This window comes from Podarcis vaucheri (assembly GCF_965113315.1).
Source record: "Podarcis vaucheri genome assembly, chromosome: 2".
Classification (NCBI taxonomy): Eukaryota; Metazoa; Chordata; class Lepidosauria; order Squamata; family Lacertidae; genus Podarcis; species Podarcis vaucheri.
The window spans coordinates 126,312,684-126,325,193 of NC_138760.1; the positions used below are offsets into that span (position 1 = coordinate 126,312,684).

A 12,510-nucleotide genomic window follows, 5' to 3' on the forward strand; every position below is an offset into this window, starting at 1 on the left:
AAATCAACCATATGTACAATTCTATATATATTAAACTCCACACTCCATAAGATTTTAACATTTAATCACCCCATATTGTTCAAACCTACTCAAATAATTCAATATCTTCTAAAACCAGTTCTCCTCTTTCTCACTGACCTTAAACCCTTTCATTTTACGTACCTTCACAGTTAGGTATTCTAAAAAGATAATATTATTCAATCCCCCCCCCCATTTGTTCACCCCTGGCTCTTCTCTATTTTTCCAATTATTCACTCTAACCTGTCTAGCTGCAATTACCATCAATTTTACCCATTTACATTCCTCTTTTGTTTTTAACCCGGTGCTACCCAAGCTAATAAGAACCATTAATTTAGATATTTCCACACTTCTACCCGTGGCGAAGGGGCTTGAAGAACTCAGAGAAGCTATGAACTACGCCGAGTAGGGCACACAAGATGAACAGGTCATAGTGGAGAGTTTTGACCAAACATGATCCACCTGGAGGAGGAACCGGCAAGCCACTCCAGTATCCTTGCCAAGAAAACTCCATGGACAAAGACAACAGGCATATAAAAGTTATGACGCTGGAAGATGAGCCCCTCAGGTCGGAAGGCGTCCAACATGCTACTGGGGAAGAGCGGAGGGCAAGTACAAGTAGATCCAGAGCTGATGAAGCGGCTGGGCCAAAGCCGAAAGGACGCTCAGTTGCGGATATGCCTGGAAGCGAAAGGAAAGTCCAATGCTGTAAAGAAAAATATTGCATAGGAACCTGGAATGTAAGAACCATGAACCTGGGTAAGTTGGATGTGGTCAAAAATGAGATGGCAAGAATAAATATTGACATCCTGGGCATCAGTGAACTAAAATAGACGGGAATGGGCGAATTCCGTTTGGATGACCATCACATCTACTACTGTGGGCAAGAAACCCGTAAAAGAAATGGAGTGGCCCTCATAGTCAACAAAAGAGTGGCGAAAGCTGTACTGGGATGCAATCTCAAAAATGATAGAATGATCTCGATACGAATCCAAGGCAGACCTTTTAACATCACAGTAATCAAAGTTTATGCACCAACTACTGGTGCTGAAGAAACTGAAATTGACCAATTCTATGAAGACTTACAACACCTTATAGAAGTGACACCAAAGAAGGATGTTCTTCTCATTATAGGGGATTGGAATGCTAAAGTAGGGAGTCAAGAGATAAAAGGAACAACTGGCAAGTTTGGCCTTGGAGATCAAAACGAAGCAGGGCAAAGGCTAATAGAGTTCTGTCAAGAGAACAAGCTGGTCATCACAAACACGCTTTTCCAACAACACAAGAGACGACTCTACACATGGACATCACCAGATGGGCAGCATCAAAATCAGATTGATTATATTCTCTGCAGCCAAAGATGGAGAAGCTCTATACAGTCAGCAAAAACAAGACCTGGAGCTGACTGTGGCTCAGATCATCAGCTTCTTATAGCAAAATTCAAGCTTAAACTGAAGAAAGTAGGAAAAACCACTGGGCCGGTAAGATACAATCTAAGTCAAATCCCTTATGAATACACAGTGGAAGTGAGGAACAGGTTTAAGGATTTAGATTTGGTGGACAGAGTGCCTGAAGAACTATGGATGGAGGCTCGTAACATTGTACAGGAGGCAGCAACGAAAACCATCCCAATGAAAAGGAAATGCAAGAAAGCAAAGTGGCTGTCCAACGAGGCCTTACAAATAGCGGAGGAGAGAGGGCAAGCAAAATGCGAGGGAGATAGTGAAAGATACAGGAAATTGAATGCAGATTTCCAAAGAATAGCAAGGAGAAACAAAAAGGCCTTCTTAAACGAGCAATGCAAACAAATAGAGGAAAATAACAGAATGGGAAGAACCAGAGATCTGTTCAAGAAAATTGGAGATATGAAAGGAACATTCCGTACAAAGATTACCATAATAAAGGACAAAAGTGGTAAGGACCTAACAGAAGCAGAAGACATCAAGAAGAGGTGGCAAGAATACACAGAGGAATTATACCAGAAAGATATGGATGTCTCGTACACCCCAGATAGTGTGGTTGCTGACCTTGAGCCAGACATCCTGGAAAGTGAAGTCAAATGGGTCTTAGAAAGCACTGCAAATAACAAGGCCAGTGGAAGTGATGGTATTCCAGCTGAACTACCGTATTTTTCGCTCCATAGGACGCACTTTTTCCCCTCCAAAAATGAAGGGGAAATGTGTGTGCGTCCTATGGAGCGAATGCAGGATCCTCGGCTTCGCCGCGAGGCGCCTGACCTGGAAGCTGGAGGAGGAACAGAAGGGTCTCCTTCTGTTCCTTCTCCCGTTTCGCAGCGACGCGCCTTTCCAGCAAAGCCGGAGGAGGAACAGAAGGGTCTCCTTCTGTTCCTTCTCCAGCTTCACAGGAGAGGCGCTGAGCAGAGAGAGAGAGAGAGAGAGAGAGAGAGAGAGAGAGAGAAGGCGCAGCGCCCTTGAGCGGCGCGCCTGTCATGCGAAGCCGGAGGGGACACAGAAGGGTCTCCTGTTCCTTCTCCCGCTTCGCAGCGACGCGCCTTTCCAGCAAAGCCGGAGGAGGAACAGAAGGGTCTCCTTCTGTTCCTTCTCCAGCTTCGCTGAAGGGTGCTACGCCTTCTCCCTCTCTGCGCAGCGCCTCTCCTGTGAAGGAGAGGTGCTGCGCAGAGAGGGAGAAGGCGCAGCGCCCCTTGAGCGGCGCGCCTGTCCAGCGAAGCCCGAGGAGGAACAGAAGGGTCTCCTTCTGTTCCTTCTCCAGCTTCGCGGAAGGGCGCTGTGCCTTCTCCCTCTCTGCGCAGCGCCTCTCCTGTGAAGGAGAGGCGCTGCGCAGAGAGAGAGAGAGAGAGAGAGAGAGAGAGAGAGAGAGAGAAGGCACAGCGCTCCTTCAGCTACGCGCCTTTCCAGCGAAGCCGGAGGGGACACAGAAGGGTCTCCTGTTCCTTCTCCCGCTTCGCAGCAACGCGCCTTTCCAGCGAAGGCGGAGGAGGAACAGAAGGGTCTCCTTCTGTTCCTTCTCCAGCTTCGCGGAAGGGCGCTGTGCCTTCTCCCTCTCTGCGCAGCGCCTCTCCTGTGAAGGAGAGGCGCTGCGCAGAGAGAGAGAGAGAGAGAGAGAGAGAGAGAGAGAGAGAGAAGGCACAGCGCTCCTTCAGCTACGCACCTTTCCAGCGAAGGCGGAGGAGGAACAGAAGGGACTCCTTCTGTTCCTTCTCCAGCTTCGCTGAAGGGCGCTGCGCCTTCTCCCTCTCAGCGAGGCACCTCTCCTGTGAAGGAGAGGCGCAGCGCAGAGAGAGAGAAGGCGCAGCGCCCTTGAGCGGCGCGCCTGTCATGCGAAGCCGGAGGGGACACAGAAGGGTCTCCTGTTCCTTCTCCGGCTTCGCAGCGACGCGCCTTTCTAGCGAAGGCGGAGGAGGAACAGAAGGGTCTCCTTCTGTTCCTTCTCCAGCTTCGCGGAAGGGCACTGTGCCTTCTCCCTCTCTGCGCAGCGCCTCTCCTGTGAAGGAGAGGCGCTGCGCAGAGAGAGAGAGAGAGAGAGAGAGAGAAGGCACAGCGCTCCTTCAGCTACGCGCCTTTCCAGCGAAGGCGGAGGAGGAACAGAAGGGACTCCTTCTGTTCCTTCTCCAGCTTCGCTGAAGGGCGCTGCGCCTTCTCCCTCTCCGCGAGGCACCTCTCCTGTGAAGGAGAGGCGCAGCGCAGAGAGAGAGAAGGCGCAGCGCTCTTGAGCGGCGCGCCTGTCATGCGAAGCCGGAGGGGACACAGAAGGGTCTCCTGTTCCTTCTCCCGCTTCGCAGCGACGCGCCTTTCCAGCGAAGGCGGAGGAGGAACAGAAGGGTCTCCTTCTGTTCCTTCTCCAGCTTCGCTGAAGGGCGCTGTGCCTTCTCCCTCTCTGCGCAGCGCCTCTCCTGTGAAGGAGAGGCGCTGCGCAGAGAGAGAGAGAGAGAGAGAGAGAGAGAGAGAGAGAGAGAGAAGGTGCAGCGTCCCTTCAGCGACGCGCCTGTCCTGGCTTCTGCTTTAGCCCTGCGCAGCCTCTTCGGGCAGGGGGAACCTTCATCCCGCTGCCCTGAAGAGGCTTGGCGCGGTTATCCCAGAAGCCAGAACAGCCACAAGGTATCCCAGAAGCCAGATCCCTCTTGCTGTTCTGGCTTCTGGGGTTCAGAATAAGTTTTTCTTGTTTTCCGCCTCCCAAAACTAGGTGCGCCCTATGGTCCGGTGCGCCCTATGGAGCGAAAAATACGGTATTTAAAATTTTTAAAGATGATGCTGTTAAGGTGCTACACTCAATATGCCAGCAAATTTGGAAAACTCAGCAGTGGCCAGAAGATTGGAGAAGATCAGTCTACATCCCAATCCCAAAGAAGGGCAGTGCCAAAGAATGCTCCAACTACCGCACAATTGCACTCATTTCACACGCTAGCAAGGTTATGCTTAAAATTCTACAAGGCAGGCTCAAGCAGTATGTGGACCGAGAACTCCCAGAAGTGCAAGCTGGATTTCGAAGGGGCAGAGGAACCAGAGACCAAATTGCAAACATGCGCTGGATTATGGAGAAAGCTAGAGAGTTCCAGAAAAACATCTACTTCTGCTTCATTGACTATGCAAAAGCCTTTGACTGTGTCGACCACAGCAAACTATGGCAAGTTCTTAAAGAAATGGGAGTGCCTGACCACCTCATCTGTTTCCTGAGAAATCTCTATGTGGGACAAGAAGCTACAGTTAGAACTGGATATGGAACAACTGATTGGTTCAAAATTGGGAAAGGAGTACGACAAGGCTGTATTTTGTCTCCCTGCTTATTTAATTTATATGCAGAATACATCATGCGAAAGGCTGGGCTGGAAGAATCCCAAACTGGAATTAAGATTGCCGGAAGAAATATCAACAACCTCAGATATGCAGATGACACAACCTTGATGGCAGAAAGTGAGGAGGAATTAAAGAACCTTTTAATGAGGGTGAAAGAGGAGAGTGCAAAATATGGTCTGAAGCTCAACATCAAAAAAACGAAGATCATGGCCACTGGTCCCATCACCTCCTGGCAAATAGAAGGGGAAGAAATGGAGGCAGTGAGAGATTTTACTTTCTTGGGCTCCATGATCACTGCAGATGGTGACAGCAGCCACGAAATTAAAAGACGCCTGCTCCTTGGGAGAAGGGCAATGACAGGCCTAGACAGCATCTTGAGAAGTAGAGACGTCACCTTGCCAACAAAGGTCCGTATAGTTAAAGCCATGGTTTTCCCAGTAGTGATGTATGGAAGTGAGAGCTGGACCATAAAGAAGGCTGATCGCCGAAGAATTGATGCTTTTGAGAATTATGGTGCTGGAGAAGTCTCTTGAGAGTCCCATGGACTGCAAGAAGATCAAACACATCCATTCTTAAGGAAATCAGCCCTGAGTGCTCACTGGAAGGACAGATCGTGAAGCTGAGGCTCCAGTACTTTGGCCACCTCATGAGAAGAGAAGACTCCCTGGAGAAGACACTGATGCTGGGAAAGATGGAGGGCACAAGGAGAAGGGGCGACAGAGGACGAGATGGTTGGATAGTGTTTTCGAGGTTACCAGCATGAGTTTGACCAAAGTGCGGGAGGTAGTGGAGGACAGAGGTGCCTGGCGTGCTCTGGTCCATGGGGTCACAAAGAGTCGGACACGACTAAACGACTAAACAACAACACCCACAATTCCCAATATTTCTATACCAATCTGTTTCCAAAACTTCTTAACTAATGGAGAATCCCACCACATATGACTGTACGTTCCCATCATTCCACATTTCCTCCAGCAATTCTTACTTCCAAATTTTGTGATATGATACAACCTTACTGGTGTGTAATACCATTTTTGTACCAGCTTCAACCGCTGTTCCTGGATTATCCTAGAGGTCGCAACAAAGAGTGATTGCTGAAAAATTCTTTCCCAATCTTCATCTAAAATCTGTTCCTGGATATCTAACGTCCAATATTCTTTCAAACTTTCCTCTGGTGATTTCCCCATATTTAATAACACATTTGGCCCTATCTAACCTATATTCTTTCACTAATTCTTCGAAGGGTGTAATAATTCTTTTACCACATTCTTTAACTTCTTCTTTCTTCAACAGGGAGGAAAGTTGTTTTTTCTGTAACCAATTAATTTTGTTCCAAATTCCACTTTCCTCTTCCATCGTACCTTCTATTTCCCAACTTTTCTCTATATCCTGAATTGAGATCTCCTTTAATTTATCCCCTACCTCTTTTGGGATGAGCTCCCGTAACGGGCCCATTTTATCATAATACCACATTTTGGCAAGGGGAGAAAGATCAGGAAAAAGCTTCCTTCTCCACTTCTCCCATACCCAAATGGACCCCGTAAATGTTGATATTTTTCCTACTCCCTTTTTCCTTTTCCTCCTATCAAATATTCTTATTTTCCCTCAAACCGAATCATAAGATGCCTCAACTGGCAAACTTCATAATATAAAACCAAATTGGGAATCCCCCATCCTCCACCTTGGGCTCTATGATACCTATATCTGCTGGCCGTCCTTAGTTTCTTGAATGCAAAAACAAACCTATCGATTTTCCCTTGCCACCCCTTCAAAATCCATTCCGGTATGTGCCAGGGTAATACATAAAAAAGACAGGTTAATCTGGTTAACAAAATCATTTTAACTAAGGCAATTCTTGTGCTAATTGATTCCTTCCTTTTCTCCCATACTCTCAACTTCGACTGAATACCGCTCTAAATTTCTTTATAATTATATTCAAATATTTTCTTCACATTTTGAGATATCCTTACTCCTAAATACTTTACTATCTTATTTGCTATAGGAATACAGTGGTACCTCAGGTTAAGTACTTCATTCGTTCTGGAGCTCCATTCTTAACCTGAAACTGTCCTTGACCGTCACATCATATCATCTGCATACATTGTCATTAACTCCCCCTCTGCTCTCCTTTCCCCCGGGATTTCAAATCCTTTAATCTCATTATTCTTTTTGAGTTTCATTGCTAATGGTTCCAATGCTAAGATAATGAGCATGGGAGAAAGTGGACACCCTTGTTTTGTACCACTTAGCACCTGGACATACCCCCCTGCCGACCCACCAATCCCTACCATTGCTTTGGACTCTGTATATATTGCTTCTATCACATTTTGAAATTTCACTCCAAATTTATATTTTTGCAGTACCTTTTTCAAATGATTCCAATCCACCGAATCAAATGCTTTATATATATATCCAGTGACATGAGAGTAAGAGGCAGGTCCTCATTTTTCAATAAATACACCATACCCATCACCTTTCTAACTGCCTCCACCAAATACTTCTGAGGCATAAACCCAAATTCCTCTTTCCCCACCAATTGTACAATACAGTTTCTATAATACATATTAGTAATCGATATTGGCCTATAAGAGTCCGGCAGAGTTTGATCTTTCCCTGGTTTGGGAATTAATACCAACCTTGGCTCCATCCAGAAGGTGGAGTTGAAGCTCCATTCAAAATTCCTTGGTACAGTACAGTCATAGGTGGCACCAATATATCCTTAAAATGCTTATAATACACCACACTGTACCCATCCAATCCTGGTGCCGATTGCACATTCATAGAGTCGATTGCTAATCTAACTTCCTCCTCTGTTATATCCTTATCCAATTCCCTTCTATTTTCTCCTTGTAATTCTGGGAGCTCCAATCCTTCACAAAATTGATCCACCTCTTCGTCCTTAATTCTTTTATTTGCATACAATCGATTATAAAATCCTAAAAAGGTCTCCAATATCTTATTAGGGTCTGTTTCCAATCCCCCTTTATCATCTCTAATAGCTCTAATATTTTTCCTTTCCTGATAATTCCTAATTTTATTTGCTAATATTTTCCCTCCTTTCCCTTCAAATTCATAATATTTGTGTCTACTATACCATAACTTTAAAGTGGTTCTATTTATATCCAAAACTTTCAACTCTTCTCTCTTTTGATCTATTTTTTTCCTATCCTTCTTTTGCTTAGACATCCTAAATTTCTCCTCCAATAACCTAACTACTTCTTCTACCTCCTTAATCCTTCTATCTTTCCCTTTTTTTAACATTGACAAACTCTGAATACATTCTCCCCAAATGACTGCCTTCACTGCTTCCCATTTTGTTGCTAATGGGATTTCTGGGTCTAGAGTCTCCTCAAAATACCTTTCTACCGCAATTTATATTTTAACTTACTCTGCTCATCAGCTACCAACCAAGGGTAAGACCTATTGATGTGACCTATTTGAAGGAATGCAGATATGGGGGCATGGTCTGTGATCTTAATCATTCCAATATCCATTCCCTTCACCCATTTCCTAGCCTCTTGTGATATTAAAATACAGTCTTGAGAATGTTCCACATGGGCTAGAATAAAATGAATATGAGTAATCCTTGGGGAACAACTCCATCCATAGTTCCAATAATCCAAACCTCCCACATAATTTTTTAAACTTCATACCCTTTTCCTTTTTGGAACTATTTCCCCCTTGTAGATTAACATTAAAGTCCCCCCCCCAACTACTTTTGTATAAGGCGAGAATTTCTCAAGCTTCTGTAAACACCTATAGAGAAAATCCAGCTGGTGCTTCTTAGGGGGATAAATTGACGCTAATGCCAGAGGCTCACCCTCCAAGCAACCTTGAACAAAAGCAAACCTTCCATTCTTATCTCTTAACACCTTATTCTTCACAAAGTCAACATTGGATTTAATTACTATTCCCACCCCTCTACTTTTCAAAGTTCCAGAAGCCACACATTTTTCCCCTTTTACAAAGCCAGGGAAATTAACCTCCCTCTTCCCACCCCCCACTATATGTTTCTTGCAAAAAAACATCATCATCAAATCTACTTCCCAATCCTCACTCGCTTCACCGGATTAAACAAACCTCTAACATTAAGAGCTGTACACACAATATTCACATTCTTTATCACGTCTTGCCCAACCATCTCACTTCTCCTTTCCCCTCCTTTTGTACCATACCCGCCTGGAGGTAAACCCAACCCCAAACACCATCCCAACTAACCCTACTGTGAGCCCTACCCTTTCACCCCCACAAAGAAGTCCAGGAAAAAGAAACAAGAGAATAACTGTGTGCCGCCAAACTGTGTTCATACGCAAAACTTAGGTTCATAAGGAAAGAAGTATTGTGGTCCTGAGCCATTTAAGGCTTTATAGGTCAAAATTTGCACTTTGAATTGGACCCAGTAACTAACTGGCAGCCACTACAGTCAGACCAGGATGGGGGTAATATCCTCAAAACCGCCTTGCTCCAGTGAGCAACCTGGCCACTAAATTCTGCACTAGCTGAAGTCTTCACACGCAGCCCTACATATAACGCATATCTATATCTAAACCTGAAGTTACCAGAGCATAGACAACGGTAAATAGGCTATCCCTGTACAGATAGAAGCTTAGCTGGGCCACCAGCCAAAGCTGATGGAAGGCACTACAGGCCATCTGAGCCTCAAGCAACAGCAAAGGATCCAGGATTACCCCCAAGCTACGAACCTGCTCCTCCAGAGGACCCTCGTACCTACGGGACCGCCTCTCCTGGTATGCCCCACAGAGAAACCTACGGTCTGCAAATAATAACATCCTCAAGGTCCCAGGCCTCAGAGAGGTTAGGCTGGCCTCAACTAGAGCCAGGGCCTTCTCGGCTGCGGCTCCAAACTGGTGGAATGCTCTGTCACAAGAGACTAGGGCCCTGCGGGACCTGACATCTTTCCGCAGGGCCTGCAAGACAGAGTTGTTCCGCCAGGCCTTTGGTCAGGGCGCAGCCTGACTCCCTCCTCTGGCAACCTGCACAGAATTTTGCTTAATTGGTTGCCATCAATTTGATTTAATTATTTTTTATAATGAAATATTTTTAGATTGTGTGATTATTTGACTATTTGATTGTTGTTAGCCGCCCTGAGCCCGGCTTCGGCTGGGGAGGGCGGGATATAAATAAAATTTATTATTATTATTATTATTATTAAGGAGTGGTTTTACCTCTGCCTCCTTCAAACATGCAGGGACCACCCCCTTTGGAAAGAGGCACTGATCATCTCCCTGGCCCAGCCTGCTGTTCCCTCCCTGCAGGATTTTATCAGCCAAGAGGGGAAAGGGTCTAGAGTGCAAATGGTCACCCTGCATTGTAGCAAACATTTTTAACAACAGAATGCTTTGTTGTTCTACCACCTCCTTTGGGCCAGCCTGTAAAAGGCCCCGTACAACCCAAAAAAGTTATGCCAGACGACATAATACAATGGAGGCACAAAACTATGCTTTCTTTGCTGCCTTCACTGCCACTAGCTAGGTTTGATAATGACCCCTTACCAGTGTTTGGTTGCATTCATTCAGATCTTTCATCCACTTGTGCTCAGTCTCCCAGCTTGGAGTGTACCAGGGGGCCAATCGGGCTCCACAAAGTTGGAGAGGACACTCAGGGATATTCATATTATTAGTAGTATTACTAGTAGTATTATCATTATTAGCCTGTCGGTATAAGGCCTCAGCCACACTTCGACTTTTAATGTGGACTTGAAGTTGCTTGTCTCTCCTTTTTTAAAAAAACCTCTTCTGCCCAGAACTGCTCTTGCAGAAACTGCTGTTTAACTGAAACACAAGTAATTTAAAATGTGTGTACTTATATCCTGTGAACCGTCCTGAGGCCTGTGGGTATGGGGAGGTATATAAATTTAACAAATTGTAGTAAAATTAGGCCAGATAAAAATTATTACAAGTTCCAGGGGGAGCCCAAGAAAGGTCCCCCACCTGCCCAAGTTAGCCTGCGGGGAGGAGAGGAGGAGAAAGATCTGCCCCTCCATTGGGAAAAGATGTCCTACCCCCAAAAAAGGGGGGAAAGACCTATAAATGAATAACTTTAGTGGAATTATATACAGAATGCATGAACTACAGGAAATGTAAATAATAATAATAATAATAATAATAATAATAATAATAATAATAAGAATAATAAATTTATACCCCGCCCGTCTGGCTGCTGAGTTTCCCCAGCCACTCTGGGGGCCTCCCAATCGAGTGTTAAAAACAATACAGTATTTAAATATTTAAAACTTTCCTAAACAGGGCTGGCTTCAGATGTCTTTTAAAAATAGGGTAGCTGCTTGACGATGGGGGTGGAGATGCTCCTTCAAGTATACTGGGCCAAGGCCATTTAGGGCTTTAAAGGTCAGCACCAACACTTTGAATTGTGCTCAGAAACGTACTGGGAGCCAATGCAGATCTCTCAGGACCCGTGTTATATGGTACTGTGACTGGACATTCCCAGTCACCAGTCTAGCTGCCGCATTCTGGCTTAGTTGCAGTTTCCGGGTCACCTTCAAAGGTAGCCCCACATAGAGCGCATTGCAGTAGTCCAAGATAACCACAGCAGGCACCACTCTGGCAAGACAGTCCACAGGCAGATAGGGTCTCAGCCTGCGTACCAGATAGAGCTGGTAAACAGATGCCCTGGACACAGAATTGACCTGCGCCTCCATGGACAGCTGTGAGTCCAAAATGACTCCCAAGCTGTGCACCTGGTCCTTCAGGGTCACAGTTACCCCATTCAGGACCAGGGAATCCTCCACACCTGCCCGCCTCCTGTCCCCCAAAAACAGTACTTCTGTCTTGTCAGAACCTCAATCTGTTAGACGCCATCCATCCTCCAACAGCCTCCAGACACTCACACAGGACCTTCACCGCCTTCACTGGTTCTGATTTAAAGGAGAGGCAGAGCTGGGTCTCATCTGCATATTGATGGACACCCAGCCCAAACCCCCTGATGATCTCTCCCAGCGGCTGCGTGTAGATGCTAAAAAGCGTGGGTATTATGGGAAATATTTGGGGAAATACCCTTTGCAAAAGCGTGTGCATTAGGCGACATCTGCACCAAAATGCTGAACAATTTTCAAGAGCTCTATTTAAAAATAATAAGATGTGAAAATCTGGATAAACTCATGACTAGAAAAAGGAGACAGAGGAAAAGAACTTACATTGAAATGGTTTGCCTAATGGGGTTTTTTACTCCCTCCCCACAACTCCCTCCAGCTGCACGCCCCCCCCCCCGTCTCTCCCCCTTTATAATACATAATACATACGACGCACCTCCAGCGCCTCCGCGAGGAAGGAAAGCCGCCGCCATGACAGGTATCTCTCCCCCCCCCCAGAAGCGGGACAGGAAGCGGAAGTTCCTATTCTCTCGCTCGACAGCCCTTTTCCCCCTCCTCTCTAGGAATCTCAGCTCCGTTGCCGCTGCTCTTAACCGTTTCGGAGCCGAGCGGCAGAAGCCTCTGGGCTTCTCCGGGCAAAGAGCGAGGAGAGGCGCTGGTCTCGCCTCCGGAAACCCCGCTGGATCAGCTGCGCGGGCGCCCTAAAACGTTTTCTAAACAATTTTTTATTAAGAAAAAATATTTTCAATTTTCAAAATAACAACAGTTCCCCTTTTGGTATATAGATATTCAATCCAAATTTGCAATAAATGTCTTCCCCCCCCAGCCCCCCTAGTTTCCGTCCCCCCTTTATTCTCCTTGCATATTTCT

At 45.9% G+C, this 12,510-nt stretch overlaps 1 protein-coding gene across 3 annotated transcripts in view; it reads right to left on the bottom strand.

Moving 5' to 3' along the window:
• Positions 1-12,510, bottom strand: part of LOC309524727 (uncharacterized protein) — a 123,042-nt gene that overhangs the window by 32,894 nt on the left and 77,638 nt on the right. Inside the window, exon 1 of one of the 3 annotated variants that reach the window (XM_082209690.1) lies at positions 12,077-12,126. The exons of 1 other annotated variant lie outside the window; for it this stretch is intronic. In XM_082209690.1, the coding sequence (XP_082065816.1) occupies positions 12,077-12,113 (37 nt within the window). In that variant the 5' untranslated portion in view covers positions 12,114-12,126. Of the gene's footprint in view, positions 1-12,076; positions 12,127-12,510 lie in introns of those variants that run through there. One more of the 3 variants, XM_082209689.1, reaches the window with a different exon arrangement.